Source organism: Pseudorca crassidens, chromosome 2 (assembly GCF_039906515.1).
Source record: "Pseudorca crassidens isolate mPseCra1 chromosome 2, mPseCra1.hap1, whole genome shotgun sequence".
Taxonomy (NCBI): domain Eukaryota; kingdom Metazoa; phylum Chordata; class Mammalia; order Artiodactyla; family Delphinidae; genus Pseudorca; species Pseudorca crassidens.
Window position 1 is genome coordinate 109,273,667 of NC_090297.1, and position 22,067 is coordinate 109,295,733.

Genomic DNA, 22,067 nt, shown 5'->3' on the forward strand with positions numbered 1-22,067 from the left:
CAAAGCCTATGACAGTGCCTGTAGTAGGGGTGTATAGACGTTTAATGAGTGAACAATAAGTGATGTCTCTCCATCAGTCTGAGTAATTTAGATGATTATGTTGGTATCATTAGTCATGATTATTTATACACCCAAGATGCATTTTTACTATTTACTTTGCAACTTCTGGTAACTGTTTCCATCAATCTAATTTATATTCCTCCCAGTCATCTCCCTCCCTTGCACAAATTTACTGACTCTCCAGTGTGTGCTTTAAAAAACAATATTGTTTTATTACTACCAGCAGGAGTGGCCTGCATGGGGTGGTGGGTACACTGGGCTCAGGGTATGTGTGGGCTGTGAGGGGTAGATGATAATTGCGAGGCTGAAGGAAAGGGAGTGGGGCTGGAGGCCAGGCCCAAAGGCTCCTCCGATTTACTTCCGGGAAGAGGTAGACTTAATAAAGGAGTCATGGCAAGCTAGGGCCAGGCCGCCAATAAGATTAAGAAATTCTTGGAAATCTAACTGTCCATCAGAGTCGAGGTCCAGCTTCTTCATCATGCGGTCAAGGACACCAGGGTCCTTCTGGTTCTGCAAAGATAATAATAATAATGATATTAGTACCTTTATATTGTACTTTCTAAGATGCTTTCAAAAATGTTTCCACATTTTATTCTTACAAGAGTGTGAGGTACCGGGTAGGGGTTATTAATATTCGCACTTTTCAGAGACAGAAACAGATTCAAACAGGTGAAGTGAGTGGCCTAAGCGGAAGACCTAGGACACGAACCCAGCTTTTCTAGCTCCTAGTCCAGGGTTCTTTCTGTGACCATCAGGGGTTACTCAATTTTGTAAAAACAGTGGAAAACTTTTTCTAAGTGTTGCATGCAACTCCAATATACAAACTACATAAAAGCAGAGTGACTGGAGGTGGAAAGAGGATGCGGTCCCTGCCTAATCAGCCCCATCCTCCACTCATCCAAGCCCCCAGCACATACGCACACTTACATCCACTGGTTACATATGGCTACTTAATTAATTTAGAAAGTCAGTCCTTTAGTTGCTAGTGGCTACCATATCAGGTAGCGCATATATAGAACATTAATTCCATCACTACAGAAAGTTCTACGGCTGCCCTAGAGGCTTTGGGGTGGAGGAATAAAATTTGAAAACTCTTCTATTACTCCATTTACCATTTTGTAAGCCCCTCTCCTTAAATGAAAAAAATCACTGTTCCCTATGTCAGTGTAGTTTGATAACTTTGATCTTTAGAACATACTTTATTCAAAGAAGAGGAGAACAGAAGGTCCTTTAATAGTCATTCAGCGTTTACTCAGCCCTAGGGGCTCAGCTGCTGTCCTTCACGCCTAGCCATTCTCCCAGGGTCTTGTTTCATGCTGTGTGTGGCCTGGGGGTGGGGGCAGGGACCAATACCTTTGTGAAGGCACCCAGCTCTGTATTCATGAAGATAAGGAACTCCGCCTTGGAGAGTTTGCTGTTGTTACCGTCCCTTCCAGCATGCCTTTGGAAAACAGCAATCAGAGACTCGATGCACCGTTCAGTCTCTGTAGGGCTGGATGTTTTTGCCTTTGGAAAAAAAAAAATTCAGGGTTCAGACAAGGGCAAGATATCAAAAGCTGGGTGCTAGGGAAAACTCCAGAGGATCTTGTCTCTTCATTTTGGGTCAAGCAGTTTCCTGAAAGACTCGGTCGTTGTTTAGGGGGCTAAGGGGCCCAAGACAACCACAGAAAGTCACATTCGGTGAGCTTCCTCCCCACATCTCCTCACATGTTTATTCCAGGTGAAAATTAGTGAGGGTAAATATGGAGCATGCTGGTATGTTTGAAAGCTGTAGACTGCCTAGATGAGCGTGAGGTGACAGGGTTTACTGATATTTTTAGAATGTGTGGATAAATATATGTATAACTATATATCCACAAATCCATATACATACCAAGCATTGTCTATAGATTAAAAAGTTCCCTATTTTCCAAGAGTATATGGAGGCTACTGTGATAAGTGAAATGGCATTTCTTTTTAAAGGAATACTGAATTCCCAGGACTCATACATTTTCTAGAAGAAAACTAAAAGCATAGTTATTATTGTGTATGGGGTAGGAGATCTGAGAACTTTTTGGATGTTGGAAAGCAGCTTTCGTATTTGAGAGTTAGAACCCCTTAATTTTACACGTGAGGAAACAGGCATGAGAAGGGAACTGACATGGCAGAGCTACTGCTACAATCTCAGCCTCCAGGTTGCTTTCTGCAGCCCTTGGCCTTTGCTCCTTCTATTCCCAGATACCACTAATTCCCACAGAAAAGGCTGGTGGAACTTCTCTGGTCACTTCACACCAGGAAGGTTGATATGGGGGCTCTTAGGTTGCCGCTCACACAGCTCCCATCGCATCTACGGAGCTGAACCACAGCTGTGGCTGCACTAGAAGGAGCACAAGCTTCATATCCTGTTCTGGGCTCTGCCTTCCTTACAACAGATGTCTTCAAGGAAATTCTGTCATGCCGAGTCTGCCCCTCATTCCAGCCAGCGCCTGGGCCCCAGACGTGAGGAACTCGTGTGCTCCCCCTGGTGGATAAGAAGGGGAACTGCAGACTTTCTGGAAATCTTGCAGGGCCACACCCTTCCTCCAAAGCTTTCTCTGTGGACATTAACAATGTCTACATTGGATGGTGACATTCGCAATGTGGCACTTAGCCCGTTAATTTGTTCTTGGGATGGACTTCCTGGAGCCCAGAGCTAGAGACTTTCAGGCCCCATAATTAATATGTTAAGGATTGATGTGAGCCCTGTTATTGATCTGAGCTCTTAGCTGCACAGCTGCCAGTCTCCTTCCCTCCTTCAGTCTCTCCAGGTGCTTTAACTGCCTAGCCAGGTGCCTGGTGCTCATTGCATCCTGAAGCATCTATAAAGCCCCTTCTGGAGATCTATTCTTCCTCAATGGTCACACTGTCAGAACTTTTTCTTTAGAAAAGTGTTGGTAGCTTCAGAGTTTTGGTGAGAAACAAAATACCACAGCCTAGAAACAGATGTGTTTGCACAACAGCTTTTCTTACCAGGACTACAATCTCACAGTCTTACTAACGTGTCAGATTACAGGAACAAGGCTGACTGGAAGGGCACACCAGATAGGGTAGAAGGTTCCAGGTTGAGGAGCAAGGGCTTTGTGATCTTTTTCTAGACCTACAGATGTGTCCTCTGCCTCTTTTCTTTGCGGAATTCAGATTGCTTTTTGATTTTCCAGTTTCAAAGTGGCTTTCTTTCTGCTTTTCCTTTTTCTCTCCTTAACGTCAATCTTGACAGATTTTTTTTTCCCCTTTAAAACTGTTGCTATCAGCCACATGGAGAAAGTTAAAACCCCTGCATTTCTTCCCAGAGATAATTTCCAGAGGAAAAGAAACACAATTATCAAATTACTTAAATGGAATTGCAAAATTTGTAGTGCTGGAGGGGCAGAGAGGCCCAGAGACAGGAAAGCTTTGCTCAAGTTCGAGCAGTGGCTGAAGGAGGAGATCTCCTGCTTGGATGGAGGCCAGTGCTCCCCATCACTGCATCCTCAGAGTTGTATTTGATGGGAACAATGATAGGAAGGAGAAAACAGCGTGATAAATGGGTGCTGTGAGAGAATTAAAAAAATGCATGCTAGGGACTTCCCTCGTGGTGCAGTGGTGAAGAATCTGCCTGCCAATGCAGGGGACACAGGTTCGAGCCCTGGTCCGGGAAGATCCCACATGCCGCGGAGCAACTAAGCCCGTGTGCCACAACTACTGAGCCTGCGCTCTAGAGCCCGTGAGCCACAACTACTGAGCCTGCATGCCGCAACTAGTGAAGCCCGTTCACCTAGAGCCTGTGCTCTGCAACAAGAGAAGCCACCGCAATGAGAAGCCCTTGCACTGCAACAAAGAGTAGCCCCCGCTCACCACAACTTGAGAAAGCCCACGCACAGCAACTAAGACCCAACGCAGACAAAAATAAATGTTAAAAAATGCATGCTAAACACTCAACATTTGAGAAAGTTAAAAAAAAAAAAAAAGTAACGCCTGAAAAAACTCAAGTATTGCAGTTCTCATTCTTAACTAACATGCTCCCTTTCCTCCCAAGGAGCCCTGGTGGCATCCACCTTCCGCCGGGGCGGTCATTCCAGGTCTTTACCACTTGGTGGTGCTGGGTCTGCCTTTTCTATGTTCCATGGGACATTGATTCCTCGCTTTTGCACGGAAAGGAGAAAGCGCAGTAGGGGGTACAGACTGGCAGACTAAAGCAGGGGTTGGCAAACGTGTTTTGTAAAGGGCCAGATGGTATAAGTTTTAGGCCAGTGCGGCTCATATGGTCTCTGTCACTCTGCTTTTGTAGCAGGGCAGCAACCACACAGAAAACTCATGAATGGGCGTGGTCGTGCGCCAATAAAACTTTATGAACACTGAAGTTTGATTTTCATATAATTTTCACGTGTTACAAAGTATTATTCTTCCTTTGACTTTCTTTCAACTATTTAAATATGTAAAATCCGTTCGTAGCTCGTGGGCGAACAGAACCCCGATTTGGCCCTTGGGCGGAAGTTTGCAGACCTCCCTTCACTAAAGAGAGGCCAAGGAAGAGGCAGATTCTGGAGGTGTATTAATGGAAAAGAAAAGAGTTCAAAATGGGGATGGCAGGAGCTGAGAGAAGAAAAACAGGAGACGGGGTGAGCACCTAACAAGATGGTGGGCTAGGGGGAAAAAGAAAGGAGGAGGGGGCTTCCGGTCGCCGGGCTCCTCCCACATTCCTGGGCGCCGCTCGGCTAGCTGGGACCCGCTTCAGTTTCAGTCTCTGCGCCTTGGCCGTTTGCCGGTCTTTTACCGAAACTCTGATTTCCCCTAGGGGTCAGACCATTAGGTCTGAAACGTTCCCTTTCTGGTCTCTAGAACTGTACATAACTAGCGTCGCCGCGCAGAATTCCAACCCCTGTCTTTAGGTCGTACCCCGGGCTCCGCGGACAGCGGCGGCGAGGGGCGTCCCGCACCGGCCGGACACCCCTGCCCCCGTCCCGGCTGAGCGAGGGGTCGGGGCGGCTTCACCCTGTGCGGGGCTCCGAGCGGGGCGCGGCTCGCAGTGCATTTCCTCTATCCCAGCCCTAGACCTTCGCCTGGAAAACAAAAGACCCTCCCGTTGCTACCCCTAGGCTGTTACTACAGGTATAATTCAGGGCTTCTTCCTTCCATCCGCTCTTTCCTAATTCCCTGCCATAGATTCATTCGTCCTGCTCTGGTTCCTAACACGTCCATATAAAAATCAAAGACCAAGTCTGGTGAAAAGTATGCTGTTGCTTTTTTCTTTTCATGCAAGAGGAAGACAAATAAAAAGCGCGGCTTACCATGTTCGGAGAGGAGCGAAGCACAGGGCTGCGAGCGAGGAGCGGCGAGGCGCGCACTGGGCGGCGGGCCAGGTCTGCTAACTCCCAGGTCCGGCCCCACCCGGCTCCGCCCCGCGCGGCTTCCGCCTGACTCACGCGACCCCTCCTCCGCTCCGTCCGCCGCCGCGCGGATCCGGACGGGTCACCGTCGCCTTTCTTTGCTAAGCATACGGCTTCACCTTAAAACTCACACAAAACCCATTGTCCTCCCTGAGCCCTAAATAATCTCTCTCCCCTGTCCCGTGAACCTTGAAGATTTTGAACTTTTCCGAATTGAAAGTTTTGCATAGCGGTCTTCTGGAAGTCTGTCCAAGTCTGTGGGTCTTTTCCCTGTACAAGCTCACGAGCTCATTCTGGTCATGCATGTTAGACAGGCAGAAAGGTCCCTTTGAAAAACGTGCAACGTGGAGTGTGGGCTATAAGTTCCCTAGAAACCAGGGCTGTCTCTTTCGCACTGGAGACGTTAACAGACTAAATGGTAGTGATTTGTGCCAGCTGGAGCACCGTTGTCTCAGACTTCTCTCTAAACCGAAAACAGTTAAAAAAACAAACAAAACAAAGCAAGACCCTAGACCCCAAAGAACTGCAACGGTACAGTACTACTGCAAACTACTGAACCCTGCAAGTAGGGCATTTATCTGTGTGCAGTTGGCAACGGAGTTGGGAGTTGTATGAAGAATCAGAAGCTCTGGGTTCTAATCCTAGATCTGTAATTACTTCGTTGCAATACGTTTGGCAAAACCCCTCAGTCCTCTGAGTCTCCATTTCCTTACCTGTAAAAGTAGGTGCCCTTTCCTACTTCACAAAATTGTTATGACTATCAGATAAAATGATGGCTTTGGGCTTCCCTGGTGGTGCAGTGGTTGAGAGTCCGCCTGCCGATGCAGGGGACACGGGTTCACGCCCCGGTCCGGGAAGATCCAACATGCCACGGAGCGGCTGGGCCCGTGAGCCATGGCCGCTGAGCCTGTGCGTCCGGAGCCTGTGCTCCGCAGTGGGAGAGGCCACAACAGTGAGAGGCCTGAGTACCGAAAAAAAAAAAAAAGAGATGGCTTTGGGAGGGCTTCAAAAACGGGAATAGATGCAAAGGAAAGATAATGGGCTGCAGGGCATTGTGTAAACTGCTTCCTGGCATCCCCTCTGCTCCTGCAGCTTCAGCTGGTCACTTCTGATCAGACCTTCATCTCTTCTCACCTACGCCAGACCCACATTTTCAGTTGTTCTTGAATCCACTTGAAAGTCTCACCTGAGCCTCAAACTCAATTCAAGAGATACTTGTTTTCCCTAAATCTGTTTCTCTTCTGTCTTCCTTACCTCTGCTAATGGTATTGCCACTCTTCTGTTCTCCCGACTTGAGAACTTTGGAGCCAGGTTTTGACTCTAAATCCCTTTCTTACCCCCAAATGTTATCGAGTGCCAAGTACCATCAGTTTTTTTTTTTTTTTTTTTTTTTTTTTTTTTGCGGTACGCGGTCCTCTCACTGTTGTGGCCTCTCGCGTTGCGGAGCACAGGCTCTGGACGCACAGGCTCAGCGGCCATGGCTTACGGGCCTAGCCGCTCCGCGGCATGTGGGATCTTCCCGGACCGGGGCGCGAACCCGTGTCCCCTGCATTGGCAGGCGGACTCTCAACAACTGCGCCACCAGGGAAGCCCCATCAGTTTTATTTTTACACTTTCTCTTGGATCTGCCCCTCATACTTTCTATTCTCACCTCCAGTGTTCTAGTTTAGGTTTGCATTCCCTCTTTCCTCCAGTTTCCTAACTGGTCTCTTGCCCTCCAATCTGTTCTATTGACTGTTAAAGACACATTTTTCTAATGTACAGCTCTGATCAAGTGCCTGCTTAAAAACGAAACACAACAAAAGAACCAAACAAGATGGCTCTCTAATGCCTTTTATATCAAATCCAAACTTCTTAGCTTCTATCTGGCTTTGAAAATCCTCTTTAACCTTAATTAATGAATGACTCCTTCAATTTATTCATTCAAAAAATATTTTTGGAAAACTACTATGTGCCAGGCCCACTGCTAGGTACAAGAGATACAAACATAAATGTGATATTAATGCCTGCCTTTGGGGTGGTCTATGGATAGACTTTAGACCTATGGTGTTTTGGGGGGTGTTCCATGGATGGCTGCTGGGGTCCACAAATACCCTAAAGGTATATGTGAAATTTTCTGCATAAGAGAACTTCTTCTTCAGAGCTTTCATCTGTTTCTCAGAAAAATCTATGATCAAAAATAGTAAAGAATCATTGGTCTAAATTACTCCATACCTGAATCATGGGACCTCCCATACAACATTCCTCTTTAAGGAAAAACACCCCATTTATTGCCTCTGCTGAAAATCCAGCCCCGTTAGTGAATTTTTGCATGATTTGACCCTGTGCCCACTGTCACAGCTGATTGGATTGAGGTTAGTGCTGGACTCAAGGACTGCTAGTCCATAGAATGGATAGTAGTGGATGTTTCACGACGTGACGTGAAAAGATGAGCTGGGACCCTTCAGCTTTTTGGGAAACTGAAATTAGCAACACATAGCAAATTAGGCATTGAGAAAAGTGAAGCTGAACATTTGCATGGACAGAATCATGAGGTCATGGCAAATAAAAATTAGGAAGAAGCAGACACCATAAATAAGTAGGAGCTGTGAAGTTTGGGAAAAATGTGCAGAATAGTGTTCTTGTTCTCCTTGCACCTGGTTGTTTAGTTTTCCTGATTTCATGTAAGGCCTCTATTCTTTCAATAACTTCCCTGCCCTATGAGGTAGCTTGAGTGAAACCAAAGAAAAGAGCTGAATCAAATAAGTATGAATTCTCCAGAACCAGGTTGGGGAATCAGCCCCGCCCAGGGAGGGCTGTCTGTGTTGACAACTCACCAGGGTCATGATGAAAGGGGTTTTCAGTTAAAGGAGGGGAGAGTTCAGGAAGATGGCACGCAAAGTTGAATTGTCAAAGTAGGTAAATGGTGTGTCAAAGTGAAGGGCTAAAGTGGGCAGGGAGCTGAGGATGAGTGAGGGCTGGTAAGTTGATACCAAGAGACAAAAATGAGGTACAGATGAGTCAATTTATTCAGGAAATAAATGTGGGGACTTCCACTGTGCAGGGTAATTCTTATGTGCAACCTGAGCTCTGTGCAGGGCTGGGCAGGATCTTAAATGGATACAATAGCCAACCATAATAACAGGGGTGTGACCACGGCACAGTGATACTGCTGGGAATGAAGTGAGTGGTTAACTCTGGAGGAGCAGAGAAAGTGTTGTGGAGAGAGTGGTGCTTGAGTTGGGTAGTGAAGGATGAATAAGAATCCACCAGGTGTAAAAAAAAATAAAAGTAAATAAAATAATTCATCAGGTAGATGGGCACAGTGGTGAAGCAAGGTGAAGCACAGTGCTGCAACATATTATCTGTATGAGCTCCAGCAAGTCATTTATCTGCTCTGTGCCTTGGTTTCCTCAACTATAAAGTGGAGAGTAGTAGTACTCACATCATATGGTTGTTGTGAGGATGAAGATGTAATCATGTAAAATACTTAGAACGTAGAGTGGTGTCTTCAGAGGAACACTTCCGTAATGGCTTGTGCAAAAGTAAGCAGGGGGGAAGCATATGTGTATTCTCAGTACTTGCAGGTGGTTCGGTAGTCCTGGGCTTTGGGTATGGGGTGATGGTAAATGTGAGCCAGGAGCTGTGGGACTGAGCCTGGAGAGGTAAGGGTCAGAGCACTAAGGGCTACGCTTGGAAATTTGGATTGTATCTGAGGGTTATCTATCAAGAACCACTGAAGATTTTAAATCAGGAGATTTGATCCACTTCACCTTTTGGGAAGCATAGAAAATGTACCAGAGAGGAGACAGACTAGAGGCAAGGAACATATTAGGATACTGTTGCAATAACCAAGGTGAGATGGCCATGGAGGTGGGGCAGGGAATTTCCAAGTACCGAGAAGGCAAAAGCAATCAAACTTGGCCTCTGCTTAGATGTGGGGGGTTTGGAAGAGGAATGAAATCACTTTAGGAGAGAATAGGACCGGGAACAGTCACATTTACTTATAGCTCTTCAAATCTCTGTCTCACCTCAGGGCCTTTGCACATCTGTCTGGTCTGCCTGCAATAGTCTTTTTCTCATCTTAGTCGTCTTGGACTCTCATAACAAACTCCCACAGACTGACTGGTTTAAACAGAAATTTGTTTTCTCACAGTTCTGGAGTCTGGAAGTCCAAGATCAAGGTACTAGTCGACTCAGGTCCTGATGAGGACTCTTCCTGGTTCGCAGATGGTTGCTTTCTCGCTGAGTCTTCACATGGTGGAGAGAGGGAGGGTTCTCTCTCTTCCTTTTGTTATAAGGCCACATTCCTACTGAATTAGGGCTCCACTCTTATGACATTTAAGCATTTAATCATTTAACTGTAATTGCCTCCTAAAGACCCTATATCCAGATACAGTCACATTAGGGCTTTAACATATGCAAATTTTGTTGTTGTTGTTGTTGGGACAGACACAGTTAAGTCCATAGTGTCATCCTTCATATAACTTAGAAATCATCTTCCCTAAGCATTCCTCATCTCCTAAGAGAGTGCTAGGTATCTATGCAAAAAAAGAGTTAGCATAGCTGCCCGAGACTGCTGTCCTTGGAAAGGCCTGCTTGCAAGGCTGGACTTCGGCTGGCATCTGGGAACTTGGATTTCAAGAGGGTTCTCATCTGTTCCCTCACTGTGCCTCACTGTGCCTAAGGTGGCTCATTGTGCCTAAACTGTTGGTACAAACAATGTAGTTTATGCCAAGCACCTGCTTTCCTTCTGGGAGTTTGGAGTTTTCCAGTACATGCTGGAGAGAGTGTGCGTATGCGACCAGCCTCCAGTAAAAGCCTTGGGCACCGAGTCTCTAATGAGGTTCTCTGGTAGACAGAACTTCGCATGTGTTGTCACAATTCAAAGCTGGAGGAATTCAGCATGTCCTGTATCCACTATATGTTCCCCCATAGCTCCTTGTACTGTAATTCTTACTATACTCTACGGTCATTTTCTGTTTACTTGGTTATTTTCCTCACTAGACAGCAATCTACTTGAGGGCAGAGCCAGTATCCTGCTTACTGCAGTGTTCCCTTGAGGGGGTTCACAGGGTATGGAGGAGTCACCAGAATGGGAAGGCACATGTACAAGGTTGAGATGATACAAACGATAGAGCAAGGTCTCAGGAGCTATGGTGGATGAATTACTCCACAGAGTGGAAGAGGGGAAAATGAGGAGTGAGACTATAGAGGGACCATAGCCTTGGGAGGGCTGCAGAGGAGTATCCTTCCTGATACCCTTGTTGGCATACGAAGAGGGAGGTAAGGACATGCTTGACAGAGCCCACAGGATTTGAGTAGGAGACTTGAAGAGGTTCTCTATGGTCCCAGAGGGAAATGGAAACAGGAGCTGACTCAGATGGCTGAGTGGTGCAAAAGCTTAGGAAGCTATAATTTTGCAGTGACTCTAATACACATGATTGTATGATTGTGAGGCTGTATGGCTTTCTTCTGGTGTGTTTAGAAATCTAGTCACCGGATCCAAGAGAGAGGCTTGTGAAATAGGTTTAGGGTTTTACAGAATGGATATAACAAAAGGATAAAGCAGTGAAGGAGTTGAGGGTGTGGGTGAGAAAGTAATCCACTTGATTGGGCATTGAGTACAGGAAGAAAAAGGAAGGAGTGAGGACATGGAAGGTGGGTGGGCACAAAAAAATTTCTCCATAACATCAAAGAACAAGTTAAATGGAAAAGAGGGATGGAGAGAGCTGGGGATTTAAGAAGTTATTCGTATAATACAAACTTCCAGTGAGTTTAGTAATTTGTAGATAGAACTCTTATGATGGCAAAATCCAAGCATGCCTAAGGGCCTCAAACTGACTGCAGTGTATGTGGCGTGGGCATCAAGGAGGGAGGTCAAGAGCTATGAGGGTGGGGCATTGGGTGGGTGATCCTCGTCAGTGCTGAGCTCAGCCGGGATGATGAGAGGAGCTGGAGTGGAGAGCAAGAGTGTGAAGCAGGTTATGCTGTCTGAAGTGAAACAGGTATAGGACGCTGACAGGTTGTGGCAGGGGTTCTCAGCGTGTCATCTGCCACTTTCCTTTCTATGCTCCATGCTTTAACAAATGGAACCACTGTTTATCACTCAAAGATCCTCTGTACTTTCTTACCTCTTTCCTGTTACCCAAGCTTTCTCTGCCTTTGAAACATCCTTAATTTCAGTTCCCTCTGATGAAATTCTATGGCTCCTTCAATGAAGTTCCTCCTTCATGAAGCTTTTCTGATCTCCACCACCCACATTTACCCTTCCTTCCATAATATTTTGTAAATTGTTTCTTGTGGGGAGGGATTTTAATATTCTGCTGTGTATTACAGGGATTTATGTTAATAGATGTATCTTTTCTGATAGCATGTGAGTTCCTTGAAATTATGGATCCGTCATGTTCATTTTTGTGTCATTCATAGCCATTTGCACATAGTAGGACCCAGTGAACATTCATGGGATTGAACGAATAGTATGATTTCAGAGTAGGGGCTGTATTTGGTTTAATTCTGTGTGATTTAACATTCAGGACAATGTTAAATAATTGTTCCAAGAATTGTTGACTCTTTGTTTTGTTTTTCTTTTTTGGGGGAAGGATCACAAGCTATTTCTGTTAAGAGTTTTAAATTTTATATAAGTTAAGTTATTCAGCAAGTATTTATTAAGTACCAGATCCTGTGCTAGGGCCTGAGGGTACAAAGATAAAAAAGTCATGGTTCCTGCCTTTGAGGATCCCCAAATCTAATTTGATTAATAAAACAGGAATGGGCTGGGATTTCCCTGGTGGCGCAGTGGATAAAACTGCGCTCCCAGTACAGGGGGCCCAGGTTCCTTCCCTGGTCAGGGAACTAAATCCCACATGCATGCCACAACTAAGAGTTTCCATGCCACAACTAAGGAGCCCTGGAGCCATAACTTAAGGAGCCCTGGAGCTGCAACTAAGACCTGGCTCAACCAAATAAATTAAATAAATAAATAAGTATTTTTTTTAAAAAAAAAAAACAGGAATGGGCTCCTTCTAGAAACTGAGTCATCTGCATCAGAAGGTGTACACTCAGTCTCTTGAGGCTCTTCCCATTTAAGTCCTGGGCTGGAAGATTTACCTCTTGAAGATAAGGACTGTAAGGGGAGAGCCTTTGATTTCTCCCATAATCTGCAGTGCTTGCCCACAGCACTGAGGCCACATTTGCAATATTAAGGAATGACCCGTCAATCTCTGAGGCCACTGTGATGTAAATGTAAATGCTGGACAAGAAATCTAAAGGCCTGAGTTTGAGTTCCAGCCCTCTACCTAGATAAACTGTTTTTACTTCTGAGCTTCAGTTTTCCTTGTGTAAAATGGTGATAGCAATAAAGGAGAAAATAAATATAAAAGGGCTCTTCAAATGGTGGTGTGTTATACAAATGTTAATTACTACTTGCAGTATTGCTGTGTGGATTAAATGAAAGTGTGCTTTGTAGGCTCTACTTTGCAGATCTTGGTGTCACTATTGTTATCCCTTCAAGCCCTTGTCTTTTCACTTCCCGTTGCCTCTGCCCTAATTGCTGGCCCTCACTAATTCCCTCATTTGTCCTATGGTGATGGCATCTTCAGGACAGACATGGAGTTCCTGGGCAAGCTGGTGGAAGTTAACTGCTTTCCTCCATTGTCTGCACACATCTACATTTTCCTTCATATTCTTCTAGACATCTTTCATGCTGGTGGCTGGAAACCATTAAAGTCCTCCACATAGTTGTTCTTAGTCTCCAACTGTCGTTAGGCAGAGTTGAGAAATTTTCTCTTTCACAATGACCCACAGCAAATAGTTGCATGTATGTTACATTTCTACTCCGAGGAGGCCACACCATATCAGATCCATGTCTAATCCGATGTGATCTGAATGTGTCATCAAAGTGTTCTCAGTGGATCTGTATTGCTCATTTTTTGTCCAAATTTTTCATCTTGGAATTCAAGATGAAATTCGAATCCCAGCTTCTGTTTTTTCATTATTTTCTTTCATTTACTGCGAACTCTGGTCAAGTGGGAACTTTTCGCTATTGCCTGTAGGCAGGGTTGATCCTCCTGCCGGTTCTCACTGGTTCGCCCACACTAGTTGTTACAATATTGAAGTTCTTCTCTACCAGTTGCTAAGTGTCCTCTCTAATTTTTTAAAATTAATTAATTAATTAATTAATTAATGGCTGCGTTGGGTCTTCGTTGCTGCACGCGGGCTTTCTCTAGTTGCAGCGAATGGGGGCTACTCTTCCTTGCAGTGCACGGGCTTCTCATTGTGGTGGCTTCTCTTGTTGCAGAGCACGGGCTCTAGGCTCACGGGCTTCAGTAGTTGTGGCCCACAGGCTCAGGTGCTCCGCAGCATGTGGCATCTTCCCAGACCAGGACTTGAACCCATGTCCCCTGCACTGGCAGGCAGATTCCTAACCACTTGCCCACCAGGGTAGCCCTGTCCTCGCTTCTTGCCTGAATCCCTGAGTGCCATTCACCTGAAGCCCCAGCCACCTCAGTCCCTCTCCTGGGCCATGTGATTCCCATAATCAAGTAACTTAAGGATTAATGCACGGAGTGGTGAGGGTCTCTAGGACTTGCTCCAGCCTCGTAGCCTGGCCACTGTTCTGATTGGTCAGTGCTAGGTCACAGTTTGAATATCTTCCTGTCTTTAGGAGCCCCAGAATTTCCCACTTACTGATTTTTTTTCTTGTGTTTCCTTCCTTTCATCTGAAATTTTTCCTTCATCTTCTCATGTCCAAATTCTACCTGTACAAAGAACCAACTCATAAAGAACCTTCTCCAGGAAGCTTTTTACTTATCTCTTCCAACTAAAAAGGATCTGTCTCTTCATTGATCTACCACAGCCTTTTATCTGCACTTTTTTTGTGGCATGTATTACAGCCTATCTTGAATTATAGCTATTTAAGTATGTACCACTTTTTTTCCTGTTAGACTGTCAGCTCCTTGAGGACCAGGTATAGTATAATGCCTTTTTTGTGGGGCACCACCCACTCACCCTAAATGTCATTCAAACTACTACTACCCATACTCTGGGTCTAGGACAAGTGTGTGATGGGTTAGTAGTAGGCATGAGGACTTTTATGTGACAAATGAAGAATTTAAAGTTTCTTGTGGTCTGCGTTGCAGTCTTTTTCAACGTTTTGACATTTTTGTACAATAAGACTTCCTTCTGATTCACCTCTCCCTGGTCCCCATATCCCCACCCCCCAGCTCTTGGAAGGCCTAGGAGTGGGCAGGTTAGTTCAGCTCTGTTCCCAGGCTTTAGAGAGAAAATATATGAGTTAGGGTGCTTTTGGGTGAAGATAATAGGAAATTGACTTAAGACAGTTTAAGGAACCATAACGTTATTATTTATTGTCTTTACAACAGGAGTCCCCCGGAGCAGAAGAGCAGGGTTGATTGGTTCAGCAGCTCAGGGATGTCATTATGGGTGAGATTCTTTCATCTTTTTATCCCATGATCCACTTTACCATTATAATCATAGGTGACACATCCAGGGCATGTATTTTCTTGTTCACATCTCGGGTGGAGAGACTTGCTTTTCTTTTCCAGAAATCCTGAACAGCCTTCTCTTAAATCCCATTACCTCACACGGTTTAGGCCTGCCTATCCCTGAAGGAATAGATGGCCAAAGGGATGGAATTACCCCAATTAGCTGAGACAAATTGTTTAGGGATGGAATGGATGTTGGGGAGCTGTGTTGGGAGATTATATTTTCCAAAAATGGCCATAACACTATCTGCCCTCCCACACGTCCTTCTTACAATGTGACCCTCACACTCCCCTCCTCAGGAGGTAGGATCTATGTTTCCTCCCTTTGAACCTGGGTGGGCTTGTGGTGACTACTTTGGAAGTGACACTATGTGATTTCTGAGACTTGATGTTAAAAGGTGACATGGAGTCTATCTGCTTCTCTCTTGGGGTGCGCACTCAAGGAAACCAGCCACCATGCTGTGAAGAAGCCCAAGCGGCCACATGGACAGACCCATGTGCAGGGAAACCACCAGCCAGCACTGAACAGCCAGCCGTGTGAGGTGCGTATCTTGGAAGTGGACCCTCCAGCCTCCAACTACCCCGCTGACACCATGTGAAGCAGAGGAGAGCCGTTCTATGAGGCACTAAGTTTTGGGGTGGTTTGTTATGCGGCAGTAGACAGCTGGAACAGGGGTGCACTCTGGAAAGAATTGTGTTTCCTCAGTGCTTTCTCTGGTGTCTTACTCTTTTTGTCATTGGATTAGTTAGGTATCAAGGGCAAGGCCTAAAGTGAGGAAAGAGTTGAAGCCTGAAAGGAATTTTATTGTTTAGTTCAACTTATTCGCTGTCTGGGATTTCTATATGGGATTTGGAGGTTCATGATTTATAATAACAAGCAGTGATTTTGCACATCTCCCTTGAGAATTTGCAGTAGGAGATGGCTGGTTGTGATTTGGATGTTCAGGATCCAAGGAAAATAATCAATGACAACTATCTACTCCCTTTTTACTTAAAGTACGGCCCACCCTGGAAGGAGTAATCCTTGTTAAGGCATCTTCTTACCCGTTTTGCCTATTCTAGGAACCAGGATCTTGACTCGCTGTCAGAAGGGTCCACTCAGCTCAAGTAAGTATTCCCCAGAGTAACTTATTTATTTGTTTTAACTGAAGATGAGAATGACTGAATTCACACTTTAGAAAAATCTGTATACTGTTTTTAAAGTGTTAACTCAGTCATAAATATATAAGTAATAGAGTAATATGGTGTTATTTATTTATTTATTATTTTTTTCTGTGTATTTTATAATTGTTCTTTTTTTATTTTATTTTATTTTTTTTTCACATCTTTATTGGAGTATAATTGCCTTACAACGGTGTGTTAGTTTCTGCTTTACAACAAAATGAATCAGTTATACATACACATATGTTCCCATATCTCTTCCCTCTTGCGTCTCCCTCCCTCCCACCCTCCCTATCCCACCCCTCCAGGCGATCACAAAGCACCGAGCTGATCTCCCTGTGCTATGCGGCTGCTTCCCACTAGCTATCTACCTTACGTTTGGTAGTGTATATATGTCCATGCCTCTCTCTCGCTTTGTCACAGCTTACCCTTCCCCCTCCCCATATCCTCAAGTCCATGCTCTAGTGTTATTTAAATGGTAACAAATTCTGTGTCTCTTAGGGATCTGACTAAACTCCTTAAGTAGGTGTGGTTAAAGGAATTATTGCTGTCTTGATCTTCTACTTTGTAATCTTGGGTTTGCTTATTTCCCTGAACTTTTATGTACCTCCTCTTTGCCTTGCTGCCTCCGTCATATGATCCACATCGGTCCTTTCCTGATATTCAAAGCTCCTACTATGAAGTCTAAGAGTTTGTTGACAATTTCTTAAAGTTCAGGCTTCAAGCACTGTCTTCACCAGCTAATTGGCGGTTGCAGACTTGAATCTCTGTTGAGTGCATTTTGCAGTGTTCTGCTAAAGTGGCCTGTTCCCGGAATTGGCTTTCCGTTCTCTGCACGTCTTTTGCCCTGCAACCTGGCAACAGTTGGGCTTATGTAGAACATCTGAGCCTTTGGCAGGAAGAGAACAACTTCTAGATTCCAGAGGAGAGACTCTCTCCTCTTTCTCCTCCACTGATCAAATGTGGAGGTAACTTTGGTTGCTTCCTGAATTATAAGATGAGACATCCCTAAGACTTTGGTCCCTCTGGGTTTTTATTATTTCAAGGTTTCTGTTATTCGGACCGCTGAGATACTCAGTAAGTATTTGCTGGGTGAATGAATGATTTTCTTTTTTTGTCTAAATTTATTTAAAAATTTTTTTTAGTCTACACAAGCCACACTTTATTTATTTATTCATTTATTTATTTTTTATTGAAGTATAGTTGCTTTACAATGTGTTAGCTTCTGCTGTACAGCAAAGTGAATCAGTTATCCATATACATATATCTCCTCTTTTTTGGATTTCCTTCCCGTTTAGGTCACCACAGAGCATTGAGTAGAGTTCCCTGTGTTATACAGTCAGGTTCTCATTAGCTGTCTATTTGAATGATTTTCTATGGGTTGGAATTCTTGGAGCTGATTGCATTAGAGATAAAGAAGCTGAAGTCCAGAGGGGTTGCAGGAATTGGTGAGGACTCTTTAGAACTAGGTCTCCGGCTTTACTGTAAATACTTGCTCATCCTAGGACTCAACAGAGCAGCCCTTTCTTTCTGAAGGTGATCCTGATGGCCTCTCCCACCCACTCCCCATCCAGTAGAGCTGACCAGTGTCTCCACAGTACCCTGATGTCCTTGACTGCTGCAAGCAGTTATTTATCTACGCGTACATCTCTTCCTGTTGAGACTATAAGCTCCTTGCAGATGGACGCCATGTCTTAGTTATTTTTTTTTAATTAACACATAACGCAGTTGTGGCCTTCAATATGTAAATGAACAGACGAAAGAGTGAGTGCATATAGTGACTGCATATCTTAGATTTTTCTCCTGTGATAGTGAATTTCAGCCCTTCTGTAGACCTGTCAGATCAAGTGCTTCAACACTTTATAATAAAATATTTTCCTTAGACATTGTATATATGTCTGTATATATGCATTTTAATTTTTTCTCTTAAAACTCATTGTTATTATTAGAAAAAGAAATACAGGCTTATTATTGGAAGTTCCAATAATGTAGAAGGCTTTAGAGTGAAAAGCAGCAGCTTCTCGTTCCTTCTAGATCCACTACCCTCTGTAATCTGTTTCTTGAGGAGTTTATTTTGTTTGATTTACATATATGGAGTCACACTGTATATCATCATTCACCACTTACTTTGTTTTCACTTAATGATTTATTTTGGACATCTTTTCATATCAGTGCATATATTTCCACCTTAGTCTTCTTAATGACTACATAGCATTCTATAATACAGATATAATATCAAAGGTCTAGTAGTGGACTTTTACTGAAAGACAGTTAGATGGTTTCATTTTTTCCCTAAGAAATGTTCCAGAAATCCTGTACACATACAGCTATAACTGAGGAGAAATTCTTGGAAGTATTACAGAATCAATGGTTTCCCTGATACGAGCATTTAAATTTTTAACAGATGTTGCAAAATTGTCCTTCAGAGGTTAGTAGTTTTTGATACAGAAAGCAAGTCACTTCTTAGGTCTGTGGATCAGCAAGTCAGCTGAGGCATAAAACACCAAATGGTTACAAAGGAGTTAAATGCTGTGGTACATTTTTGTGTTTTATCCTAGATATGAGGCATTTCTGGAGCCCACTGGGAATGTTGCTTTGGTTCTGGTTGGCTTCCTTTAGCCACCCTTTCCTCATTTCCAGCCCAGCCTATAGAGCTCCCTTTTCTCCACTGTGAGCCTCTCGGCACTTGGCAAAATCCCCCTCTGTTGCTTAGTTACCCCTTGATAAGGAGCCAAAGCAAAAAAACCCGTCAGCCCGAGGAACAGGAATTTCCCGTTTCTCAGTCAAGCCCCTGCTGCCAGAAAGGTCTATGATTTCCCAGTTATTATCCAGAGTGTGGCCTCTCCTTGTGGTTTGCTGGGTGCTCTTTAGAGGAAGAGAGAAAAGCAAATGCTCTTTTAGAGCAAAGCAGTATGAATTTTTAAGTCGTAAACTTAAAACACGAAAGAAACCAGGTTAAACAGGCTCACAATGTGAGGATGGGAAGGTTATTTAGTCAGTAAATATTTATTGAGCACGTACCCTGTGCCAGTTCAGAGCACCAAGGCACAGACTGAATGTGTGAGGGAGTGTTGGGCACAGCAGGGCTGAGTGCTGCAGCGCCTCCTGTTCTGGTCCCACAAATCAGGAGCAGAGAGGAACCCTGTCTCTAGTCTGTCTCCTGATTTTCGTCCCTGTGGAGGAAGACTCACTGCTCTGTCTCTCCCCTCCAAGCCAGGCTGGTCAGTAAGAGATCTAGCAGTGGACCAGGAACTGTGGCGGTTTTGATGGTCCGAGTGGAAAAAATTATGTTTGCTCATGCAGATTTGGGGCCTGCGGCAGGGTAGAGGCTCAGAGCCACTCCCCAGGAAATGACTCAGAAACATGTACTGTCTGAGTTGCAGCTTTCCTTATCTTTCTGGAGAGCTTGTGGGTGGGTCCCTGAGTAGAGCTGCTATGGGCTCAATGATCCCAGCCCTCAGGGTGGTCCGGCTCTGTTAAGTTCCACTCAATTTCCTGAGTTTGGACACCTTGGTAGCCAGAACTCTAGTAATTTAGAGATGTGAGCACCACCTGTTGTCACAAATATTTGGGGGCTCTAAAAATGCCAGGAAGCCGTGCCCCAGAAGTTGCCAGAGAGAAATGCTGTCATGCTACCTCATGCTCTCCACCCACCGTCATTGTCCACAATCCCAGAAGGTGGCAGCCCTATGGCTTCAACCGTGGGCACAGCAGCCGGGGCTGGAGTTACTGTGGGTCGCAGAGCTGGTGTTGGGAGGGTGGGGAAGACAGACCTAATTCATTACAGGTTTCACCTAGAAGGAGTTGTCAAATTATAGGAGTCGCATGACGCCTTACACCCTTAGTATACCAGGAAAAATAATGATCACCATTTACCATCTGGGTCCAAGGCACTCTTTTTAACTATCTATCTATCTATCTATCTATCTATCTATCTATCTATCTATCTATCGAATCTATCTACCTACCCACCTATCTATCTTTTGAATCATTTTATAATTTATAGAAGAAGAAGGAAATAGTAAAAAATAAATTTATTAGAAATTATAATAAGAATTTAGATATAGCAAACTCAAATATTTGTTCCATATTTTCCTGGATTTGAAGATACACACACATACTCACTTTGTGTGTGTGTGTGTTTGATGTGTGTATACATTCACACACACACATATATAGGCTTATATGTATGTGTATCATCTTTATTCCATAATTGCAAAACATTTTCATTTTTAGATTTATAAATACCAAATAATCCAATGAATGTTTTTATTTCTGTATCACCTATTTCTTCCCAGTTGCCTTGTTACACACACCTGTCTTCAGCATTGTTATGGCAAATATATCAAGTACATTTTAGTGCATAAACATTATAAGAGATGAAAGAATAAAGTCACATGTCTTTTTAGCAAAATGGGATAATTAAGGTTCATGCATAATATTGTGTGAAACAGTTCTTCCTGTTGAATAACTAACTGGATGAAAATACCATATTTCTTTTTGTCCTTAGAAACATATTCTTCACTCTCTGATTCTTGCAAGCTTATTTGGAGGGCAGCAAAGCTACTTGTATTACCTTTATGAAATAATGATCTTCTCTACTAGGGAACACCATCTTCCTCTACCAAGCATTCAGCTTTGGGAGAGACAGACACCGAGGTGTGAGGAGGGCAGGCTGCACCCAGCTAGTCAGCCAGAGCAGCAGAATCAACCCTGGTAATCAGCGAGGTGACAATATCTCAATGAGACCATGTCTCACTCTCCCATGCAATGATCCCTGAGCTTGAGTAAATTCACTGAGAATACTGTCATCTGAAGACTCAAAGTATGAGATTTCATTTGTTTGATCAATTTTGCCATGGTCATTAGAGAGTTTTGCTATGGGTCTCTTTGCATTTATCTTTTGATTCATGAGATAGTTGAGAGATGTGTTCTTTTGCCAATTTTCTTCTCTTTGCCATTAAGTGAAGAAAATGAAAAATTCTAATTATTCAACTGTGTTCAAGAAAAACTAAAACAAATACAAATCAACACCATACATTTATGTATTTGTATTTGAAAGATTTGTATTTAAAAGATGATGCAATGCTTTGGGTACCTCCTAGGAAAACTGAAGGATGTTGCAGATGCTGTCACAGTGATGATTTGTTTCACTCTTGCAGTATTCTTGAAGTGTTCCCATCATTGTTGTTTTCTTATATCTTGAAATGTTTCATGATAGAGAAAAAATATGATCATTAAGACCTCAAAATGTAGCTTAGATTTCTAAAATGGTCCAATGGACCCATATGATAATCACAAGACAGAATGAGTTTTATTCTACTTTTTTTTTTTTTTTTTTTTTTTTTTTTTGCGGTACACGGGCCTCTCACTGCCGTGGCCTCTCCCATTACGGAGCACAGGCTCCGGACGCGCAGGCTCAGCGGCCATGGCCCACGGGCCCAGCCGCTCCGCGGCATGTGGGATCTTCCCGGACCAGCGCACGAACCCGCGTCCCCTGCATAGGCAGGCGGACTCTCAACCACTGCGCCACCAGGGAAGCTCTATTCTACTTTTTAAAAAGTCAGTCAGTCTTCCCTAGTTCTTTAGAAGAGCTCTAAGAAAGAATAAGAGTTATGAAATATAAATCTTTGCAAATAGACAGGACTGCTGAAAAAGGAAACCTGAAATATAAAGTGTATGCTTCTTTAAAGCTTACAGGGACTTCCCTGGTGGTCCAGTAGTTAAGACTCTGTGCTCCTAATACAGGGGACCCGGGTTCGATCCCTGGTCAGGGAACTGGATTCTGCATGCGGCAGCTAAAAGATCCCACATGCGGCAGCTAAATGATCCCACACGTGGCAACGAGGATACCGTGTGCCACAACTAAGACCCGGGGCAGCCAAATAAATAAAAAAAAAAAAAAAAAAAAAAGCTTACAACAAAAACCAATGTTTGTCTGACATCATAATTTCCCTCCCAATATCTTGAGGCTTTG

General features: G+C 44.0%; 1 protein-coding gene, 1 long non-coding RNA gene and 1 other non-coding gene across 7 annotated transcripts in view; 2 read left to right on the forward strand and 1 right to left on the reverse strand.

Moving 5' to 3' along the window:
- The window catches only part of LOC137219357 (uncharacterized), a 126,677-nt gene that overhangs the window by 98,610 nt on the left and 6,000 nt on the right, over window positions 1-22,067 (forward strand). For 4 of the 5 annotated variants that reach the window (XR_010941080.1, XR_010941079.1, XR_010941077.1 and 1 more), the window contains 3 exons: window positions 14,807-14,867; window positions 15,373-15,471; window positions 15,992-16,036. This is a non-coding gene — a long non-coding RNA (uncharacterized lncRNA). Of the gene's footprint in view, window positions 1-14,806; window positions 14,868-15,372; window positions 15,472-15,991; window positions 16,037-20,695; window positions 21,556-22,067 lie in introns of those variants that run through there. The other variant, XR_010941078.1, reaches the window with a different exon arrangement.
- Window positions 247-5,494, reverse strand: S100A11 (S100 calcium binding protein A11). Its single transcript, XM_067727803.1, has 3 exons — window positions 5,346-5,494; window positions 1,414-1,566; window positions 247-570 (listed from the first exon to the last, which is right to left on the reverse strand). Exons 1-3 carry the CDS (start codon window positions 5,346-5,348, stop codon window positions 415-417), a joined length of 312 nt encoding a protein of 103 aa, XP_067583904.1. The 5' UTR covers window positions 5,349-5,494; the 3' UTR covers window positions 247-414.
- Window positions 21,796-21,868, forward strand: TRNAR-CCU (transfer RNA arginine (anticodon CCU)). Its single transcript has one exon. It is a non-coding gene; the product is annotated as a tRNA-Arg (tRNA).

What these genes read in the sequence shown, in the direction of transcription:
- S100A11 (XM_067727803.1), bottom strand. An exon ending in AGCTGGGTGCCTTCACAAAG is followed by an intron (nt 571 to 1,413) that starts GTATTGGTCCCT and finishes TTATCTTTGCAG; the next exon opens with AACCAGAAGGACCCTGGTGT.